The following is a 23813-nucleotide window of genomic DNA, read 5'->3' on the forward strand; positions in this document are numbered from 1 at the left end:
TGTTGCTCCCGCCGCCGCCGCCCTCGCTCGCCGCCTTCTCCATGGAGCCCCGCGGCGGAGGGTGCGAGCCCGCTCCGGCCGCGGCTGCCGCCAGCGCCGGCAAAGCCCTGACTCGTGGGCGGCGCGGAGAGGGGCGGCGCCCGAGGGACGAGGGGCCGGGCCCGGCCGCCGCCGCCTCCCGCCGCCGGGCCGGGGGCGCTGGGCGGCCGTTGGGCGGCCGGGTGTCACACGCACGCGCGTGGGGCGGCGCGGCGGCGCCCCCAGCGGCGGCGTTGCGTGGGGCGAGCGCAGCGCGCAGGGCAGCCGCCGTCGCCATCGCCGTGCCCGCGGGGACGCCGCGGCAGAAGCCTCGCGCGCCCGCGTGGGCGCCAAGGGAAGCGGCGGCTGCGTGCAGGGTGCGGCACCCACGCGGGAACAACGGCGGAGGTGCGTGAGGCTGTGCCCCGCGCCGCATCGAGGGGAGCGCTTGGCGCAGACCCACGCGCCCGAGCGCGCGTTGCCCCGTGAAGCAGGACGCCGGGGAGGCCACTGCCACAGCACGGCGTAGCGCGGGGCAGAGCCCACGCAGCAGAGCCCACGCAGCAGAGCAGAGCCCCTGCCCGCGGCGGGCAGGCGTGCCCTGCAGCCGGGAGCAGCGCAGCGGCGGTGCCCAGCGCGCTGCTGCTGCTGCTGCTGCTGCGGGACGTGTCCGTCAACGTACAGTCATGCCCTTGATCCCAGGCTGCTCAGAGAACATTGGTATGGGTTACATCTCCTGCAAACAGAGGACGTAACCTCTATTACGCATTTAGGATCATTGCGAAAATGTATGCAAATTCTTGTACAGTAAGCCAGGTACAAAGCTATATGGTTACATCACATCAAGTCAACAGGCATCCTTGCTGCCGTAGCCAAGTACCTCAAATTTGTTAAAGAGTGCATCTTCACAACATACCAGAGAGGTAGCTGTTATTGATGCTGTTTTATGAGTGGAGACCTGAAAAATAAAGGAGCTCACACAGCCTGAAAAAAATACAAACCAAGCTTTGCTTCTGCGCTTTAAACCTGTGGGAAGTTTTACACTTCTGTGTACTACAGATACTTGGAGTGTACCAAATATCATGTACTCTCTGTTCTACACCTCAGAAGTTAACTCAAGTGATCCAAATCTGCTTACAGTGAGAGGCCTAAGCTCCCTACGCAAGTCAACATAGAGAGGAGGGCTCCTAACCAGATTCTCCCAGTTTTACCTCCAGAAAATCCTACCATATGTGTTGTGGTTGGGTAGCTGAAGTGTTGGGCCTGATCTTGAATTTTGGGTAGTTAAACTTCTTATGTTGTAGCTAAATATTGAGACTTTACAGTCTGGAGACTTGAATTTTAATTTAGTATTTCACTGGTGGAATATTTAGTGTACATTTCTTGCAGTACAGATGAAGAAGATTACAAATCTAGTTATTTTCTTAAAGTATTTCAGAGTAACTAACTTTTCAAGTCAGAACTATTACTTAAGATGTTCACATAAAATTCCCCTATCATTGTTTACTATGGATAGGAACTCCAGGTCCCTAATCTGGAAATCCTCCTTCTCAAGTTCAGCTAGCTCCATTACTTCTGATGACCATAGCTTTTAGAAGACATTGGAATGAAGAAGGCATCCCTTGCTCAGGCCCTTCTCTTTAGAGATACAAACGAGACCCTCCCTTCATTTCTCCTCGTAATCAGTTGCAACTACAGCCCAAAACAGTGGAACAAAATGCTTTAATGAAATGACAGTGTCATCTCTCATCAGCCTTTGCAATACATTGACTATGTATGTTTTACATTTTGAATGAATATGAATCTTCCCACCTTCCACAGGATTTAGTGGAATAAGATTATGCCAGGAAGAGAAGCCTTCAATACTCTCACTACGTTTCCATACAATAAAACCCAAATCACAATGGCATGCCCATTATCAAGTTTCTGAAATGGAAGCGACAACAAACTGTAAATGTATTATACCCCAGGATAATTTTGCAGAATCCCACACCATTCTTCACAGCTGCTAGGATTACTGTGATGTGATAAAATAGAAGGTCCTCTTACAAATTAACTAGTTCAGAGAYAGGGAACAAAACACAGGAACGAACAGCCAGTTTTCACATAGAGGGAACCCACAACTCTGAGTTCAGATCTATGTTATCCTGTATCTTCTTAAATCCTAATTCCTTCATTGATTCATAGTTAAAACTAGAATTAACTGCAAAGAATAGCAGAAGGATTTCACAGTAGTGGCTAATTCACTGATAAAATGGCTACTGAAAGTGAATGCTGATAAAAAAAAAGAGTATAACATGTGGGGAAAAAATTACTATGCGTGAATTAGTTATGGCCTCTCAGAAAAGAGACTGGAGTCATTTTAAATAGTCCTCTGGAAAATGCATCTTAATGTTCAAGGGTAATCAAGTCAAACATCTGTGACGAGCTCATTAGGAAAACAAATATCAGCATGCTGCTATATGAATCTATAGTACATTCAGTGTCTATAATCTGCATTTATAATATTCTGTCAACAGGGAATATAGGACAGAGTAGAGGGGGAAAAGGTATAAAAACAGCTTTTCTATGAGGAGATAGCTAACTATATACGATTTTCAGTTGGAAAAGAAGCAACCAGTATATAAAATTGTGAATTGATGATATGGTTATAAAAGGTTCATATGGAATGATTCTTCACTGTTTCTCATGAAGCAAGAACTATAAGGGCAGCAGGTTTAAAATCAGCACAAGAAAATACTTTTTAACATGATCTGTAGTTATGGAACTTATTGCTACAAGAGCTTTTTGGATTCCAAAAGTCTAGAAAGTTTTTTTTTTCTAAAAAGCAATTAGACAATTATTTGTAAAGAACCTTTAAACAAGTTTCACCACAGTGTTTTGGAGATATTTTATGTTCAGAAAGGCCCTAGGCTTCCAACTTCCAGAAGACTATGTGCTTACTTTATTGATGCAATAATCCTTTATCTTTGCCACGTTCTTGACTTTCTCTAAGCATCTACTACTGGCAGGAATGAGATACAGGGCTAGGATACAGGATACAAACCTTTGGTTTGACCTATAGTGCAGCTGTTCATATGTTAAGGATTTTTTCCCACTTATTAAGGAAAGGTCCTTCTGGGTCAAACATTGGCACTAGATTTAGCTCTTTGCATTGTATTTAAGCACAAGAATATGCTAGATCCAACCTTTCCATTCCTTTTCCTTTCCTAGTATGAACATACTGTTACAATCTAGCACAGTCAGGCAAGTTTTCACAGCAGTCTTGGTATCACTGAGGCCCTATCCTCATTTAAGTCATTAAAGCTCTTCAAAATGACTGAACCTGTACTTCTTTACTAGCTAACAGTCTGTCCTAGAAGAGCTCGACTTTAGGGTAATGCACACTGACTTAGCCTAATGCAATCCAGCATGATGCATACCTTGTTACAAGTATTCTTAATTAGCCATTAACAGCAACTGGCCTAATGAGGGCTCTGTTTCCAAGGTAACACAGCTGCGACTTCACAGTCCTCCAAAGTACGCTATTTTCACTCTCTGCTCAAAGCAAAATTTTGCCTCATCCATTAAGAGCCCCCTAAAAATCAAAGTAACTCATTACTTATCCTATCTTCTACGGAGTGAAAGGTCTGGCAATATATCAAATACAATAGTGATAATAGTGAATAGAGATAAGTTTCTCTTATCAGGAAAAGGAGAAGTTTCCCCATCCTTTGCTAAGCTACCTAGTTTTAGCCTCCAGAAAAAAGGCCACTTCACAGTCTATTTCCCAATCCCTCTACATTTCTTGATCTTCTTACTTTGGCTTTCCTTAACAGTTTTCTATAACTAATTTTCAGTTCCCTTTTCCTCTTCTCTCTCTTCCCTCCACCTCCCATCATATTTCCACACAACTTCTTACAGTCATAGTACTATGAAGGAATTTAACTATAGGAACTACAGAAACTGCTTCTGCCTGGTCTACATTTAAACACCGAACCTCTTTTATGGAAACAACACAAGGCTTCCTCAGTTTGGCTATCTCCTCCTTGGCTTTAGAGAGTCCTCCTGAGGTAACACTTCATTTCCCACAAGCTTTGTGAGACTAAAGTCAGGTGTCACTAAGCTGCAGGCAATGCTTAAGCAAAAACATGCAGTTGTGTACCTCTATCACTGCTGTCTATAGACACCAGCACTGGAATGAATCAGACATAATCCCTAAGGTTCAGTCCACATCACAGTCACACCTGTGCCAAGCTTGCTCTCACTAATCCTTTCCCAATCATCTACAGCAAGTGCCAGAGCGTGAATGCAGCAGGTGGAGAAAAGCACAGCAACAGCACATTCTCCTAGTCCTTCCTCAGCTCTACTTCCACAGATTCTTGGATTTGAAGGTCTAAAAGTAGCACTAGTGCCTCTAATCTGAACATTTTCATAACACAGCACAAGAATTTTAATACCATTACTATGTTCTATTTTATATAATAGTTTCACTTAGATTTAACCAGCATAACATCCATAGGTAAAACAGTTCTGATAAGAAAATTTCAAGAAAATATAGAAGCTACCATTAACTTAGTAGTTTGCCAATTTTAGTGTGAACTTTGCTGAACAGTATGCATCCTATTCTCCTTCCCTGGTGCCCGTAAGCCTGCAATGTACAGTAAACATGCTTCTTTGCCAACCTTCATCCTGTTATCAGCAGCTTCTCATCCAAGCTTCTCATTCAGCAGGGTAACTATCCTGCTCTAAACCTTGCTTAACTTAAAGCTAGTGACAGGGAAACAGTCAAAAGAAACATGGCATAGTGTAAAAATATCCAGACTAGCTTGGCTGCCAGAAACAATCTATCCTGGGAAGCAGAGACCTCAGTGCAGGGTAATTCACTCTGCCATGAGGCAGAGCAAATTCATCTGGACTAAGATTTGTGCTGCCACAACTAGACTTCTCATAGCTTGTTTACTCAGCTGCACTGCACTGCTCTGTAATTTGCAGGTTAAATCAGCTGAAACAATTTTGATCAGAATGCCTGAGCCTCTGAAGCACAAACTCTGGGGTGGTTGGCTGGAGAGCATACTAACTCATATTATGTATATTTGCAAAGGATGTGATTAAATGTGCGTAGGGGAGGTGCTGTGTGTGATAACTGTGATGCAAGCAWTTTTCTGTGTAGCTAGAATCAATCTTTTGAACTTCAGCTGAAAACAGATAGGAAGTCAGCGCATAAAGAAACTGAGCATAAATAGCGCTGACAGTACGTATTGTATAGTTGGTGGGAAGAACCACATTCTGTGCCAGTGATGTTTGAACAATTGTTATAGGTAGTCACAAATATAGTTCTTAAAATAGACTCATTCACACATGAAGGCCAGAAGAAAACATTGAGATTTTCTAATATAAACTGGATAACAGAAACCCTAAAATGCAAAGCTGTAATTCCACATGAAAAAAAAGTCATCTAGATTAGAGCTAGATCACCTCCTTTACAAACATATTTAAATCAAGATGGCTTCCTATAATGATTTTTGAATAAATTTTGAATCTGAAAGCAAAACATTTGTATTTTTTTCCCCACTTGAATTTCTCTACCTTAATGCTTTTGTTTGTTATAATAAATCAACATGGAGGTTCAGGAGAAATCCCAAGAGGAATATTTTATCTGTCATGAGATAGCAGCAGTGCAGTCTCCTTAACAGGAATGGGTACAAAAATGTTAATATACCAAATATTAACATGATGTAGGCATTTTTAATGTTTTTCTATCTGTATAGGTAAACATTTAGAGATTTGAAAAACATGGGGCAAATTTACTACTAAGTGCCAAATTCAGATTTAAGGCCACATTGAATCTAACTGGTCCCCATACTCCTGCATCATATCTGGAAGTAGTGCTCAAGCTCCTTTTTTATCCCCTTTTATCTCCTTGGAGAGATGCGTGGTTCCAGTGGAATCTGTCAAGTTTCAGTATTTATTATTAATAATGCATGTTGCTGTATATCACTGTAAAACCAGCCAGCTTGGTGGCTTTCTATATGAAATATCTGTGCACCTATAATCTTACAATTTTCTATACTTTTTCTAATTTTCAAAACTACTTTTGCATCCTAGAARTATTGCTATAGAAATATTATACTGCAGAGCATATATTTACTAATAATTTAATGTTAGCTTACACTACTTGGGTTTTGATCTCATACTATACCACCAGCACTTTCTGTAGTTATTAGATAACACCTTACAGTATCTTATTGCTTAAAACCCAGTCTGATTCAAATTGGGCTTGACTGTAATTCCCTTACTGACCCACAGCAGAACTGTCTTTTATTCACAACATCTTTAATAGCACTTTCAAGTACTATTTTGGACTAGTATTAGAATCTGCCCCATAATAGGGTAACGGTTTAAAAAAAAAAAAAAAAAAGGAAAAGAAAATTATGCAATAGAGATAAAGAACAAAACACAAACATTAAGACTTTGGGGAGTGAAAAGGGGAGAAAAATTAACTTACCTAAAACTTGCTAACAACTACTTATGCAGAAAGTATTTCAGATTACTAATTTCAGACTCCATTGTGCAAGTAGTATAGAAACCTAATTGAAACAAATAGAAATTTCTTATGCAACATGACTGGCTCCTTTCTAACGTAAAATCTGCATAACAAATACTGGTCGGTATTTCAATATGTGTTATTGAAATATACAGAGACATACCAAACAACTGAGTGTGTCTAAAACACTTTCTCAAACTGCAGAACCTCTTATTAAATCAATCATTCTATTCACTCTTCTCTCCATAACAGTGTTTTAGAAGTTGGGCAGATTGTTTCCTACTTTTTTAATGACTAATATTAACATGAAATGCAAGAGCAAATCATGACACCTATATTTTAACTGCATTTTGCCATCAAAGTAAATTTCTTGTAAAACTGATAAATTCCTGGCATATTTTTAGTCATTCCATTTTAAATTTTACCAGTAAAACTATTTTATCAATAAAACTACTTTAGTCACATAAGTATGTAAGTGTCCAAAATTTGGGTTTTTATAGTTTGGGGATTCAGTCTTGGAGGTTGTACTTTAATTAACTCCAGAACATGTGGTATCTGCAATTATCCCAAGCCAAAGTGACATTTTGTTTATCAGGGTTCACCACTGAGTGATTTTTAATAGCCAAATTATCAGCTATCAGCAAATAAGCTTGTGAAAAAAATGCAAACCAAAAATTTCTTACATATCACAAAAACTAAGATTAGTTTTAAAAAAATGTATAAAGGCAGCATTCATCATATAATCTATTTAATGAAAGTGCTCAGTTACTTGTTTGGTGGTCTGCAGGTTCAAGACTGATACAGCAAATAGGCCACGTTGTATTCAGCAGGACTCCGCAGCACAGAATTGAATGTTAACTTGGCTGCTTCTGAAGAACACCAGAAACGGAAGTTTTTAAAAGCCTGACAAGGTCATTTATTTAATTCTCTCCTGGGTGCTGGAAAGAAAAAGATACCCATAATTTTTCCCCCCCTCCTCTGGTGAATTTACAGATACTACTTGCTCTGTCATATCACACTCAGCCTTGACAGGAGTATCCAGGGGAGACAACCTCATACATGAAAAGAGCTGAATTACGATTCTGTCTCTCCAGTTTCTAAAAACCAGCTGTCAGCTTTGATCTTTGATTTTTGAGAGTTGATTCTGCCAGATTCAATGTGCATTCATACCCAGCTTGATATGAGAGTATTTGCCTGTATTTCAAAGGTGAAACATACGTTAATTTTTTAGAGCAAGCAAACTACAGGTTCAGGAAGCTGCTCCTTTTCAGCTTAACTTTTCTTGACCTTGGGTCTTGTTCACAGAGGACGCTTGAAACAAGCACTCCTTAGCTGCAGTTTCACAAATCTAGATTTTCTAAACTCTGAGCTCTGCCAGCTTCAACCAGTCATAAACTTCCCACTACTACAGTGATACTGGCTTATAGCCTAAAAATAGAGCTAAGCCTGCAGAAAATGACATACCATTGAGTCTTCAAAATYGGTAAAACAAATCCCAGAAACTAGCAACCTGTAATGACAATAAGAGGAAGAAACYAGAGGTTTGCACCCACTCACCCCATTTTTTCTTTCTTCTTTATAAGACATATAGAGAATTGACAAATTTGTTTTAATTTATCCAATATCCTGCTGGTGTGAAACTGAAGAAAGAAGGTCTGATTCTGCTGTTCTTCTGGGGAAAATAGGAACTACTTCTGGGGGACCTTGACATCCTAATCAGGAGAAGTTAACCTCTAACTGACAGGACAAGCATTGGATCTCTAAGAAAACAATCTTCTCACAAATATTTATAAGTCATTGGAGCTAAAGATGTAAACAAACAATATTATAAAGCTTTAAAGAGCCTGAATAAGAACATTCCCCATCCAAATTAGGCTTCACTTAGTCTGATGTCAGATTTAATAATTCTATCAGTTGTCCACATATTTTTCAAAACATTTCATGAAAAGCAAATAGAAAAAAAAATGTTTCTTAGTATGAATATCAAATGAAAAATGAAAGGCCTTCAAGAGATCATGTGTCTCCTTTTTTCAGAAGATGGAAAAACAGCACCTTGGAGTTATAAATAAACTCATATACAGCATGTATTTCATAAACTGTAATAGGGTCTTATTACAGAAAACCATAGCCCATGTACCAAGTTAATCTGATGCCAGATTCATTCGTGGCAGAAATCAGATTCATACTGCTTTCAGCAATAAATGGCATAGATTTTTGTTAGTAACAGGGAAAAATGGGGCTCATAAAGAGAAGCAATGCGAAGGATAAATCAGACAGCTTGAAAGAGTTTTAGATTTTTTTCTTTGTGGACTGAAGCACCAGATCAGGAGCATCAGCAAGGATTTTGGCAGCTGCTGTTGCCTTATTATGCCAGCTAGATCTAGTCTAACCAAGTTTAGACAACACTTTGATAGCAACACAAGCAGCTGGTCTACTTTCTAATTCCCAGTGGAGGTGGAGTTGCTTCACTGTCAGCCTAAGAGTGTAATGGGGAGTTTGCCAAAAAAGGCTAGGTTAGATGCAGTCTTCAGAGGCTGCACATAAACCACATGTGTCAAAATCCTGGCAGTTAACTGTCAGGAAGTTTGTAAGAAAGAAAGAAACAGAAAACTCCTGACTTTACTAGAGGATTTTCTCACTCTCATACAACTATAGAAGGAAAATAGGTTTATCTCASTTAGTTAGAACATGGTGCTAATAATGTTGAGGTCATGGGTTTGATCCCCGTATGGGCCACTCATTTGCGGTTGGTCTAGATGATCTCCAGAGGTCCCTTCCAACCTTACCAATTCTATGATTCTAAAATTGATGTTGCTTGGTGATGCAGCACTTCAGAAAAAAAGTCAAAGTCATCAACAAGATACCAGAGATAGCAAAGAGCTAACCAATGTTTCAGGGGAATTTGAACTTTAACAAGTTATTACAAGGGGAAAATGGAACTTAGAAGCCAACCCATACCAACATACAAGAAGCAAGATAGGTTTAAAAGAAAAAAAAAAAGCTTTATTGGTACAAAAGGTAAACTGATACTATGGATTTTAAAATTATTTTTCCTTAATTTAGTAGTTTTGAGGGGAAATACCACTCCCATCTACATAAACTTTATGCATAATGCCTCTGATGCATTACTTGCAGTCAAGTAATTTTCTCTTCTCCACAGAGCATAGGAACTGTAATCATATATGTGGAAGTGCTAATGGCCTCACTAACTAATAAATATGGGAAGAAATATACAAAGAAATTTCTTTCCAGTTTGTTTTTTTCCTAATGTTTTTGCTTAGCATATAATTAGTACAGTCCTCAAAAGTGGAAATTCTCTTAAGTTATTTAAATGCAATACAGGTCCTCAGGCTTCAGTCTTGCCAAAAGGAAAAAAAGTGAGGAAAAGTGGAAAAATAATCTTGCATCAGCCTCTTTACTCAGGAAAATTCTCTGCTTTATTTAAAGTTACAAAAGCCAAGATTACTGGCTTCTTTTTCTTTGGCCAAGAGCAGATTGCTTCAACTTGAACCGAGGAGGTAGATATAATAGATATACCCAGCAAGTACTATGAAGTATCAGTTATCAAAAAAAAAAAAAAAGATAAAAATCAATTTGTAACATATAACCAAGGTAGTATATTTTTCACCTACAACTGGTAGCACAATACCACTGCTGTTCATTCCTTGGAGAATAAGTTTTTTTCTTATCAGGGCTGCCCTTAGCTACCCAGTAATGCACGCACAGAAGGATTGAACAGAAGCATGGACTTCCCTGTTTCACTGGCTTCTGAACTTTCTCTACATTCTCCATACTGTTAGTGGCACTCTTTGTGAGGAACTGTGCCTCTAAGAAATTTGTGCTGTATAATAGAGATCAAGTATTTCAGACCCAGCTGGAATCAAATAACTTAACGTAGCTGATCTCTGCTAAGCATCTTGTGTCCCAGAGTTTCCTTAATGTTGCATAGCATCAGAAATAAAATTAAAATACATATCCTAAAGGCTCAATCACAGCTGTAACTCTCTAGAAACACAGCAGACAATGGAAGGAAGTTCAAACACTGTTGCACTGTGTATACAAAAGCAGTGGGTAACATTAAAAGAAAAAATGACATCAAGAAGRTTGTCATCTTTTTTAAGGTGGCTGGTGCTGAAGTACGTGATATGTTTAGACATCTCCTGTTAACGTAGCTCAAAGGAGGCAAAAGACTAATAGCAAAGCTGCAATATATAAATGTAAGAAGTGCAACAGCTCTGTCATAAACACAGAAATGTGCTTCTATTGAGGGTACAAGGTTACCCTAGAAGTGTATGTGGCTGAATGAAAAATGAAGAATCAATGCTGTTTTCTCCTGGAGGAAAAAAAAAAAAAAAAGATTGAAATCTATGACAAAAATAAAAAGCTTCAGAAAACACGAGATTGGAATATTCCAAATCAAATCTGGACACATTATTTAGAACTATTTTCATATACATTCACATATACATACACATTCATTATTTAGAACTAATTCCAGATCTACTCACTCCAGAACAAGGCTTCTRGTGGATGGATAGCACTTTAATTCTGCAGTGTGACTGAAAATTCAAAATGCCAGTAAAAAGCGCAACTCAGGTATCAGTTCACATCCCCAGACAAATGAGGAATCTGCATACAAAACTCAAAATCAAACAGAATTATGCAAGGAACCCTACATTCTGTGATAGCCAGCACATTCTAGGAAAGCATGCCACAACACATGTAGAAAGAGAAGCAAAAATCTAATACATTAGGTCATTTTGCAAGGGTTTCCTCACCAGTAGGGTACACAAAATTAAAAAGGAGACAATGAGAACTTCATTAAGTCTGATTAATTGCTCATAAGAGTTGTACCAGGAAATGAATGGACTATCAGCTAGAAAGCAAATGGGAAAAGTATACAGCTTTGTGGTGCAGCAGCCAGCTTAATACTAACGTATCACCAGAAATGCAGATTTCTAATAAAAAGCCACTAATAATAGAAGATAGAATAGGACCTAGACCTCACAGTGGTAGGCTTCTTCCCACTGACATAATATATTATGTTATATAAGTTATAACAGTGTCAAAGGAAAAAGAAAAAGCTCAACTTTTGGATTAAAAGTTACTGACATCCTAGGTCTTTCTAAGTAAGCCATACTCAGAGGTAGAGGRAAAACAAAGTCATTCAGGATGTTCTGAACACATCTTCCTAGAGATCACAGAAGTCTTCACAGAGTACAGAATAGTGCTGGAGAAGTACAAGCACTTCACATTTCATGTTTCTAGAAAAGTTCCCCTTGCATAACATAGCATAAGAAGAGAACCTGAATGCATTCACCGTTTTGGCAGTCACTGAGCAAACAGAAGAACCAAAAGATTCAAACATCATTAAGAAGATCCACTTATGTATGTGTTCCAAAGAATTCAGCAAAYATTTAAAAAGCAGACTTGTTCCCTTTCCTCAAAGGGAAGAAACACTTAGGGCACATGGTTAATGCCAAGGATTTTTCTTTGCTCAATCTATGCTCAGAATCTTTCAGCTACTTCTGCAAAAGCCTGTTTTGAAGTGTTTATATATTTCACTCTCTCCTTTCAGAAGAAGCTAAATTATTTTGTTTTATTTAATCCAATTTTCTAATAAAATCTCCAAGATTTTAAGGTGCAAGACTGTGCCCAGTTAATGTCCTTCTAACATGGTAATTAATGACTACAAAGTCAATTATCCATTTCACCATAATTTGGGCAGCTCCTACACTTCAAAAGACTTTTCATTGGATTATTGATGATGAACTTCAAATGGTCAGAGCATGCACGTGTCATGCACGTTTTAGTGCCTTCAGGGCAAACAATTTGAACAGTTAAAAACTTTCAAATAAATATTCTTGCAAATCTAAAAGCAAAGCCATAAAGTACATTACTAAGTTCAGTGTTATTATTGCAGCTTAATTAGTCATGCAATAGACGTTATGGGTACACAAGAAAATGGAGACAGTGAATGATCTCTGGTAGCAGCAAATATGAATTCTTGTATCTCCAAGAAAACTGATAATATTTCTTCTAAAAGATACAGCATGTTTCATAATAGTTTAGAAAATAAATACAAAGGATAAGAGGTTTCATTATGTACTATATTCATTCATTCTTCAATTAAAATGCTTTTTACACCATCCTGGTATCCATTATTATGTATTAGGTATAAACTTGAATATCAGAGCAGAGAAGAAAAGTTTGCAGAGATCAGGATAATTATGGGGAAGATAGTCTCTTCCTGCTCATACTTGTCAAGAATTTTTCTCTTTAACCAAATTAATACAAATTATATTGTCAAAGAGCATTACAGCCTCTTCTCTATACAAAAAAAGCTTCAAAACATTAATTTGTGGCATATTGATGACTCTGAGAGTCAACAAAGTAGATTTATCCCTTGTGCATATTCAAAATTAGAATTCTGCTACTGTGATATTCTAGTGATATTTACTGGTATCTGCTTACTGATATTTACTGGATGTTATTCCTATCAACAAAGATCAGACTTAATTCTTTCTAATCCACCTTTTTGTCAATCAACAGGACTGCATCTTATACACTCACCRTTTATCCCAGCACAACTCTACCCAAGGAAATCAACCAGACCAGGAGTTCTGGGAATTAATACTTTAGGCACTAGAACATTATTTTAAGTCTGAATACCACATTAATACACATAAACACAAACTATGAAGTGTTTTCTATCCAAAATTAAAGGAAAGAAAAGTTAGTGATGAAATTGTTGATCTCATCATGATTCATCACTCTTTTTCTACAAATATGTAGAGATGTTTTTTCATGTTGCTTCTTCCACACCCAGCAAACTAACTGAGGCAACATCCAGCAATTCAGAACTCAGAGCTCTCTTGGAAATGCCTGTGTTGAGCAGTAACCTAAGCCAGCTGTTAAAATCAATGACAATATCCACAGATTTTTGGTTTTGCTAGGAACAACATGTAGGTGTCTCTTAGATGTAAAGGGAAGAGACTTGAATTAAGTTCAAAGTGGAAGATTAATTCAAGTCATTTAGTCATCTTTAGTAATTGCAATAACAATTGACAAGCCAACTGACTGAAACCTTCATTTTCATGCCTCTCTTGTCTCCACTGTGATCTCTGGCTCAGCCAGCCCGCATACAACACTGTAATCCAGCGAAGTTCCCCTATGCTGAATTTTAGCTGCATGGGACAAGTTTTGTAGTTGGGAAACAGTGATTCCCCCTAATTCCAAGGAAGTTTCCTCCCTCACAGTGTGCTAAATTAGTCTCTGGTGGAAGTCATTCTTTGCAGATTAATATTATTTTCCTATTAGAAAATTGCACTCAAAAGTCTGTTCTACTGTTACTGGCCTTTGTTGTATCTGCTAACACAGGTCTTAGCAGGCACTAAAGTTTAATGGAAAAACACTTCTGATCTTGCAGATCAGACCATTGCTTGGCAGTGTTAAATTTTTGTTCAAAACAAATGATGCGAAGTACACTGAAAAGCTTTGATTTACGGACTTAGAACCTACCAAAAAGGCACTAAAGCTGGCTAGCTGCCATCTTAGAAAGCTGTTTCAGAACCTCCTGGCCTTTCACCATTTATGATAAGTGTATAATTCCTATCTAAACAAAAACATTGAAATCAGTCATAGTTACTGCGGATGCTAGATTTGTCCTAAGTGTCTATACTTGAGAGGTTAATACGCATAAATAAACTCTACCACTGAATAGAAAAACAGAAAGCTAGAACACCCCCATGGGAGTTTTTATCATCTGCAGCTGAGATAAATAATGTCCAACGCCCTTGAGCTAACAACTAGCTGAGACAGCTTGGTTCTATGTGGGACATTCCATGCCGGCTYGGTGTGCTGATAACAGGGTTTGGATTTTACTCTCACTGTTACACTGCACGTACTGTACACGAGGGTTACTGAGATTTCCAGGCTCAAAGCAGACAGGCTTTGCACATATTCGGATTGCACAACTTGCATTGTTTTTGGATGCACAGCCCTGCAGCAGCACGAATCTAAGTGGTAACAGTAAAAAACGGCCCACTGCTGGTGAGAAGTAAAACTGCATCCCACTGACTGAGCCCAGAGGCAGCAGGGAAACTGTACCACCTCCATCACAGAGAGGTGATACATCCTGAAAGTGCACTAAGCACTGTGGGTGGAAAAGACTAGGAAACAGGGTTCATAGAAAAGATCTCATTAGAAATTCCTGTTGCAAGTAAGTACTGTAAACCTTAAAATGAGTGATCCTGTAAGGGTTCAGAATCACATTTATTTGGATATCAGATCATCATCTGTTTCTGATCCCTTACAGGATTACTYATTACTACTTACTACCTAGAAAAAGGGATGAAAACAGAAACAAGACCATAATTACTATTGCTTTATTGAATCACTCCATAAAAGTCTTTGTCTGGGGTCAGCATGGGCCTACATCTGCTCAAGAAACTTCCCAGCAGCTACATGGCTTTGGTCATTAAGCCTCCCACAGACTGTTTTGACAGCCACTATGGCTCAGTCTGTTGATTTTCAGTTACTTCAGGCTACTGGTAGAGGTCAATCCTGTCCTCCTCCCTCTGCTTCTGCTCTGTTTAACACAGTAAAATACCTCTTGCATGAGATACGATGTGAATCCCTGGGCCTGCAAGTACTGCACTTGGCAGGCTGTCTCAGATTGGTGTCTTAATTAGTTCTGCTGCTATTATTGGGGTCCATACTGACCTTAAAGGAACTACTACTGATTAACATTTGTTTTAGTCCATATGTATCAGAAACACACTTTTTTGTCATATTGGTAGTATCTCTATCAAGCAAAGCAGTACTAGGTCTTAACGGTGCAGGAACRAGAACTACTGTTTGACTAAGCTGTTTTACTCTTTCAGCCTATACTTTTTTCCTGGGATCACTGGCACCCAGTAAACCCAAATAGTAGACTTCCTMTAGATCATATGGCTTTACACAAGTGATCTCCCACAACCCAGTTTTCATCCACAGCCAGTTTGGCATGATATTCAGCCTAAAGGCTCCCAAACATCCTTCCAGCTATGAAGAACCACAGATTTCAAAAATGTCACCTTAGATGTAACTAAACCAGCCTGACTGCCCAGGTAGAGCCATCAGATAAGACAGTTCTCTTAAGTCTCTCAAGAGCCTGTTAGGGYAAAATGTTTATGTCAAAGCTAATACAGCTTTGGCTAGCTTTAGTTACTGGGCTTTTTATCGTTTGCATGAAGAGTTAGTAAACGGCTTTTTGTTAAATGCTGGTATTAGTTTTGCTCGGCATGTATAGCRTACTTTTCATATATAATATATTATAGGTACCTATTTCCCTCATCCTATCTGATTTATTTTTAATGTGTCTCACATAATAAAAGAGTGATTTGCTTTAATTCTAGGACAAGGGAATAAGAACATGTTTTCACTTCCACTCTTAAATACTTCTGTAATATGGAATAATTTGCCCTTTGTATGTATCTTCCTTGTTATGAGTGAGTCATGTTTTAATTGTTACTCCTTATGGCCTTAGCCCCTGATCCTGCATAACTTTACTCAAATGAGCTGGCTCTGTGACTGCTCACATGATTGAAGTCAGACAAGAACACAAATAATTGTCTTTTATGCAAGTGATCTTTGTCCTGTTGTTAGGCTTACTTCTGCTCTCACCTATGCACGACCAGTACAGGTGCATCCACTAAGAAAACAATTATGCTTTTTCTGTGTTAAAAGTGATTTTTAAGTCCACCTATATGATTATAGCTTTTAAAGCTGATGTATAAAAATATTTTAGCTTCAGCTGTCTGGGAGCAGCATGAATGAGCTGCTCTGCAAAGAAAGGTGAGCTGGGACAGCAAAGCAGGCAGGCACAGCACCCTCAGCAACAAGGGTGCAGTCCCACAGTACCTGAACAAGAAGAGCAGACCAGGTCTCGTAACAGTACCCAGGTTCAACCAGAAGTTCACTGATGGTCAGAAAAGTCTGCAGACATCTAGCAGGTTCAAGGTCAAGCCAGGAAGACAAGTCAGGAAGACAAGATAGGGGTTATCAATGCACAATGCTAGGCATCACATACCTACAGCATAGATCAGACAACAAGCAAGCTCTGAGCTGAAATGCAGCTCCTGAGCCAATAGGTAGAGTGTACATGGGTGGAAATGCACATCTTGGTCCCACATGAGGTTTCTCACAGTTCTTTCTCATGACCTAGATGTTTTCAGAGCAGTCTGATCCAAGGTTACACAGCTGCACCATACCACAGTTGGCTGTGAACACAGGCAGCCAAAGCCAGGGAAATGGGGGAAAGAGCTGCAGAGGAGGGTTACAAGGAAAGATGATTACAAATTGATCAGGTCAATTAGAGTCTTCACATACACTGAGGGCCATGACAGCAGCTTAGCTAAAATGTTAAGGAAAAACTTTTTAGCAAGCATTTCTGTTTAAAAATAGAGCACCTTTCTCTTGTATCTTACTGTCCTTGCTTCATTAAATGTTCAATCTCTCACTTTGCTTAAAATGAACTAATAGTTACTCTCAAATTTTAGCATTTCACAGTTTCACAGTGAATTTTCATTGTTTCAAAATATTTACATTGTGAAAAACCTGTTCCAGGGTTCCCAGTTCAGTTTCTCTCGGTAGACACTTCACAAATTAGTTCCAAAAATGACACTGACATGTAATCAAATCTGAATGCAGCAAAAAAATCAATTGTGGAACTACATGCAATTCCACATGGTCTGTGTCAATGAAAAGCTGTTAAGCAGTTACAAACCAACTTTCAGAAACACCTCTTGAGAGTTCCAGGTCAGCGTACCATTGATCCAGCAGGAATTGAGGGACATAATTATTTCAAAAAATCAGGCAATACATCTCTTTTCACAGTAACTTTATCTGGATGTTTTCTTCAGTCTGCATAAGGCTTTGAATATCTGATATGTAAATAAAAATAAAGGCATACATATCTAGGTCAACACTCAGCATGCTAATGAAACTGCCTTCACTGTTTCAATCCTCATTTTGGAAATTCTAAACTTCACATCTTGATTTAACAAAAATTTCTAGTGAAAGCACTAAGGCTATTTATCAAAACCTATTCAAATTGAAGTGTAGCTTCATACTGGTAAAAATTAATTTTGGATGTAGCAAAAGTTACTAGAGCATATTAAAGCAAAACTATATGGGGATCTATACTGATCACAGATGGTCTGAGAGTGCATCAGATTCCATTATGGATGGGAGAGCTGTGCAGTCACTTAGCTGTGCTTCCCCAGCATGTTAATAGAAGCGTTTGCCAGACTTGGAGGTATGGGGAATAAGGCGACTTCTGATAAATCTACTCCAGCTAACCCTCTTTATTAGTTTATTAATCATTATCCACAATAATGAAATTGTATCTGTGAACTTTTGATTCCATTGTTCAACTGACCAGATGCTCATTTAACAGCTTGACCAGCTAGAATCAGTTTTTACTTAAAGCATCGAAGACATTTTAACTTCCTTATTACGAGATCTTTCACTGAAATAATGTACCAAGGCCAAATGCCCTCCGGAGTTGCCTAGTATCAACATGATGCTAACACACTGCATATATCCACACAGCAACCCAAGGAACCAGTCATACTGAATAGCAACTTTGAGAAGATCCTCATTATTGCTTGTTAAGCACTTGCAATGGCACTCAAAACTCCCTTAAATTAAAATGTGGAGGCAATGATGTCAATAAAATCCACAGAAACTGCTGTCCAAATTTGCAGCAGATCTGTAGTCATCTAGGGCATCACAATCATAAACAAAAAGACACAAACCATTCCACTTGAGTTAAAGGAAAATTTTCCTAATTGCAGCACCCCATGAGATAATGGTACATGCATGGAGAGATCTGGTATTCTTTTTGTTCCTAGATGACATGTTATGTAACTATGGACACCAGCCAGTACCATTTATCTAAAGATCCAAGTTTTAGTTTTATTGGCATTTTTTGCAATAATCTCCCTAGCAGTCAATATACTGCAGGAAAAAGTTGACACATCATACAAACCTTTTTTGATTAACAATTTTTAAAGAATTTAATAAATATTATTTAATAAATATTATTTAGTAAATGGCCTCTACTCACTCCTCCTAGAGCTAAATTATACTTTATTGTCCTTAGTAAGAGCCCGGTTTAACTACAAAAAGACAGTTCTGTGGATCAAGGCTGCACAGTGGTGCAAGGCTGATTTTAGAGGTTTGCAAGAGACTTAGTCAACACATTATCTGGAGGGAGCCAGGTCCATGACGGGACAACTATGCAAGCAAATGTTGTATGTGAAGCAGAACTGTGATGAGAGTGGGACGTGGCTGCCACAAGTACCAGAAYGGAGGAACTAGCTTGTCTCTGGATGTAAAGGTCGTATCATAGGTTCTGATCTATGCTTTGTAAATTACCAAAGCTGACTGTTAAATAGCAGTGAACTGGCCCTACTTTCTTTTGCCATTGCTTCTTCTAGCTTCAAAAGATAAAGGTCTTGTTATCGTTTGCTTTGCAGGGGAAAGGTTAGAAAGAAAGCATTCCTTCCATGCCCTCAGAGTGGTTCAGTAAATCAGGTGGGATGAAGACTGGTTCATCTTTAAGAAGATAAGAATGGAAGGCAGAAAAGAATTTCTTACAAACACTTACTTAGTACACACCTGTATTTCTCAAAATCAGGGTGGTGCATTGCCGATATAATTCCATTTCCTGATGTCTCTTCTTCATGTTTAGATTTTGTATCCTAGAATAAAAATCTAATTGTGGTAAGTTGCTTAGTCAGATATTTGTCTTCTTATGTTATGGGCTTAGACTGCCGTTCAGCAAACACTTTAAGCTGAAAAAACAACCAAACCCAGCCAGTTCTCCATATTCACTATATGGACTTCAGAAACAGTTGTGTCAACACAAGGGAAGAAAAGGTACAGAGAGGAGAATGAGCAGTTGAAGGAGGAAGGGGCCTTTTTACTGACCAACAGGTTTGTGATGCCATAACAAATGAAGGAATAATGACGCAACACAAAGCCTTATTGGAATAATTGGTCACAAATGACTGTCAGTAACAGGCTTCCTGTTAGAAGTGCACCATGACGAGGAGGGAGAGGACTCCATCTGCCTCAATGACATAAGTTAGGACTACACGCTGATATTTCTGGGCCTCTTGCTGCTTCTGTTGCATGGACTTAAGATACAATTAACTACAAGTTATGAGTAAAAGAAAAGGAAGCTGTGCAAACTTCTTGACCCACTGAGAACCCCTGTCTTGCTTAGGTTTAAATAAGGTGACCGCTGAGTACCTGAAATATTGAAAGGTGCAGGGCAGGTGGAACCAGGGTCATAAGCATACACATACATGAATTCTATTCTGTATTTCTTTGTTTTTCCCAGTTTTGCTTAGGTGTCAGGTTACAAAAATCTGCCTTCACAGATGAGAACTAGAGAGCTATTAGAAAACAGCACCTGCAGGACCTGTAAGATACAAAGTCTTTATGAATCAAAACCGAGACATCTATTTTCCGTATTTTCTACTTATCCATTAGGCTTTATAATTTGTGCTTGACCTCAGGTCCAAGTTAGGCTACAATTGCATTTATCTTGTAATCTCTGTCAAGCTGCAGTATGATCTTCAAGCAAAGCTGAAAATAATCATTTTCCTTTGGGAATGGAGAATATTGTATGTGGAAGACTGACATATTGAACGTGCTTGTCAACCTTGCAGAAGGTGGGTAGTTATCTACAAATAAAGTGATTATACTTGCCTGAATGTAAGGAGAAGTAAAATGGCTTTTAATACTCAAAACATCTTTCTTTTCTCATAACTTTTTATCCTCAAAAATGCAGAATGGTCTGCCAGAGAGAGAGTAGGACTGGGGAGTATGAGCTGAGAATGGCTATAAGGGAGAAAATTTTAAATGAATAAACGAGTGGAGAACTAAGAGAATAGGCATAGATAAGAGGTGGGCAAGCAGGTTACGTGAAGAAAGGATGATGAGGAATAGGGGGGTGGAGTTGGTGGTGGGAAGGAAATCTGAGTTAAAAGAGAAGATAAAAATGTCTGTGTCTCTTAGCACTTGCTAGCCTTAATATGCCTGTCTTTTTGTGACCTTCAGGCTACCCACCAGTCATTGGGAATAAAAAAGAAAAACTAAAAGCCAAATCTTGCTCATTCCCCTTTTGTCCATCTTCAAAAAGTCCCCAAAATGTGGGACATTCAGAACACCTTTTTAATTCTATTATTCAATTATATCTATATGTATTGAAATGGGGCAGGGACCTCACCCATCTGTCTATAAAATGTTTCAGGAACTGAGACATCTTATGAAAATAATAGTTAATAAATCTTAATTTTCTTCCCTCTGAAGTCATCTACTCAGAGAAGCTGAGCCATGCTACCTAATCCATACTCATAACTGAGCTAATGAGATTATACTACTACAAAAGTCATATAGTTTTGCCAGTCCTACACTCACACAACAGTATGTATACAGAAGAAATTCCTATGAAATCAGTAGGAAAATTTAGGATAACTCAAGGGGTGTTTCAAGACCTTGATAGCTTCCAGTGCCAAAATTACCTAATTAATTATTAATTAGATTCCTAACTTTCACACAGAACACTAAGAAGAAAATGAAAGGAAATCATTATTTAATACTTTTAAGTGTATCCTAATAAAAATGTTTTGTATAATAATCTATTCAATGAGAAATACAGCATTATAAACAGAAATTTTCCAGGCAGGTAATCAGGACTGTTTTCAGAAATTAGCAATTCATACTAAAAATGTTTTAACTATTGTACCTTTCCTGTATTTTCCTGTTGCCATATGTTTTTGCTTTGTACAGGACTCTTTGCAGTTGTAGATTACAACAGACATATCTCATTAGCTACTAGCTTTAAAAGAAGCTTCCAGGTTTACACAAATGGTAGGATGTCAGATGAACACAGAACTTCCTAAAAGCAAAAGAACAGATATTTTAGTGCTATCTAGAATAGTTAAAATAGATTAATCTATAGTGCAGTGACTCTGCATGTAAGTAGTCTAGCACATACAACTGGAGAACATCAGAGCCCTATACTGCCTTTATTCTTCGCAATCTTGTGATGATTAATCCATGCTGTGTTTTTCATCATCATATGTAAAGTCAAATAAAATAATGGGAGAAAAAAAAAAGATTAATTTCTGTAGACACTAGAGCAATGAACCACTTAAATACAGAGAAAAAAACTGCACTCCTATTCCGTAAAATAAGAACTTACCAGTGAACTTAGTATTACTTTATCCCCCATCCAAATTTTATCTTTGTTGTCTTTATCAATCTTCTTTTTCTTTTTCTCTTTTTTTTTTCCCTGTAATGGAATTAKAGGTTCAGATACCAAACCCTCTACTTTCTGATACACAATAAAGTGAATAATGACTGAATCTTTGGGGGAGTTGACAGATATGATCTGTCAAATCTTAGCAGTGCTTTTGTAAGTCCCAGATGCCTGTTTCACCTGCCAGAAGAACTCATACTGCTGCTGTAGAACAGTTGGCATTAGGGAACATATGCTTGTTCCTCAGCTGCTTCAATACAAAGTCCAAAATCTTAGGACCTTAACACCTATGTTCCAGGCAAATAGCTGTCTCGCTTGATGTATCAGAGCTTCCAGCTGTCTGTCACTTCCCTTTTGGCCATCTGTTGTGCATGTTCAGTAGAATGGAATATTCATGTGAGTATATATGACTTCAGTTCATCAATGTTTTCAGTGCTTACATGTGTACATGGACTGCCACAGCTGCATTCTGAACATGTGCTCTTCTACAAATGATGCTACCCTTCTGATTTCCCTGAGATCGCCTAATCCCACCTCTCCGTTACAATTTAAGCTGGGATGCCAGACTCTGAACTCAAGCCATGAAGATGCAGAAGGTAATTTCTTCTGTCAACATGAAGAAAAGGGTAAGAATCTTCAGCTGAGATTGGTACAAACTACTAGAATGTGAAGATGTCTTAAATCAGTACAGACAGATTGCTCAAACATATCTGCCTCAGTCTGCAGATGAGGCCTACAAACGTGTTTTTTCAGTTTGCTCTTGCTAACATTAACCATAGCGCTTCTTTTAAGAACAAAAATTTTCTTTCTTGCTCTTTCTTCTCTGTTGTCTAAAATGTTTTTATTTAAAGCATTGGCCACTTCTTACTTGAGAGATAGCTTAAATTAATCAATACTTTATTCCTAGGTAAAAATCTCCATTTGGAACAGTACGAGTACATTGCCTCTGCAACGTACTTCTGTGCTGTATTTGATGATTCTTCAAGATGAAGGACACTAAACACATGTGCACCCCGCTTTTGAGCAGAAAGGAGAACATCAGGTAGCAGCTATGGCCACTTCAGTTACAATGACTCCAAAAAGCAACCTAGCTAGTGCATTGATTTTGTCTGTGGTAGCCTCTAAGTGAAGGAGCTTTTCCAAACAGTTAACACCATCAGGTCCTGCACAAGCTACTTGGAAAAGGCACAGGAGAAGTTTGTTACAACTCCCTAAAATGAAAAGCCCCATGGACATTGACTTGAAATATTACAGTACAATATAAGAGAGGGGGGGGACACCATGCCTGTGCACCCTGCTAGAAAAGAGCACTGTATGTGAGTGTTTCAAGGTTATTATTAAATGCAGCTGTAAGGCATCATTTGAAACACAGCTTAGACATGAAATAGTCTGTCACAGATGTCTAACCACCACCCTCCCTTACCAATTGTACAGCGCACCCTTTTCCATGGAAGATGGAGAACAGCGTGAAAGGAGTATTTGAAAGCGTTCCTATTTCTTTTATTAAGCCCCCCTCGGTGGCCTGACCTGCTTTAGTACGTGGCAGCTCAGCCCCCTCTGCACCGCGGTGCTTCGCAGACGTGCTCCGAGGCCCCTCAGCGACACTAGCGCGGACGAAGGAATCGAAATATGGTCACAGAAGACCTGGAACATAGCCGCGGCGCATCTCATTTAAACGCGTGGGGTCCGTGCAGGAGGAGGCGGTGACCGCAAGCGCGCAGCCCTCCGCCACGGACACCTCTCACCTCGGTGTGAGCCCAGCGAGGCTGGGCCCGGCCCGCTGCCGGGGAGGGCGAGGCTAACGGCCGYGGCCCGCCCGGCCGCGGCCGCAGCCCCTCCAGAGAGCCGCCGCGGAGCCAGCGCGAGGCCGCCGGGCGGGCGCACGGAGGAAGCGGGCCTGAACTACACTTCCCGGCAAGCCCGCAGGGAGCCGCTGACGGCGGGGGCGGG

General features: G+C 39.3%; 1 protein-coding gene across 1 annotated transcript in view; it reads right to left on the minus strand.

Annotated features, from left to right (window-relative positions):
- The window catches only part of OSBPL10 (oxysterol binding protein like 10), a 146108-nt gene extending 124728 nt beyond the window's left edge, over positions 1-21380 (minus strand). The window contains exons 1-2 of the mRNA XM_085311800.1: positions 21348-21380; positions 19211-19293 (exon numbers count right to left, since the gene is read on the minus strand). Coding sequence (XP_085167926.1) covers positions 19211-19239 — 29 coding nt within the window. The 5' untranslated portion in view covers positions 19240-19293; positions 21348-21380. The remainder of the gene's footprint in view (positions 1-19210; positions 19294-21347) is intronic.
- Between the last annotated feature and the right edge of the window lie 2433 nt (positions 21381-23813).

The sequence above is a fragment of the Rhea americana genome, unplaced genomic scaffold (assembly GCF_003343005.1).
Source record: "Rhea americana isolate MKP2758 unplaced genomic scaffold, rheAme1 scaffold_35, whole genome shotgun sequence".
NCBI lineage: Eukaryota > Metazoa > Chordata > Aves > Rheiformes > Rheidae > Rhea > Rhea americana.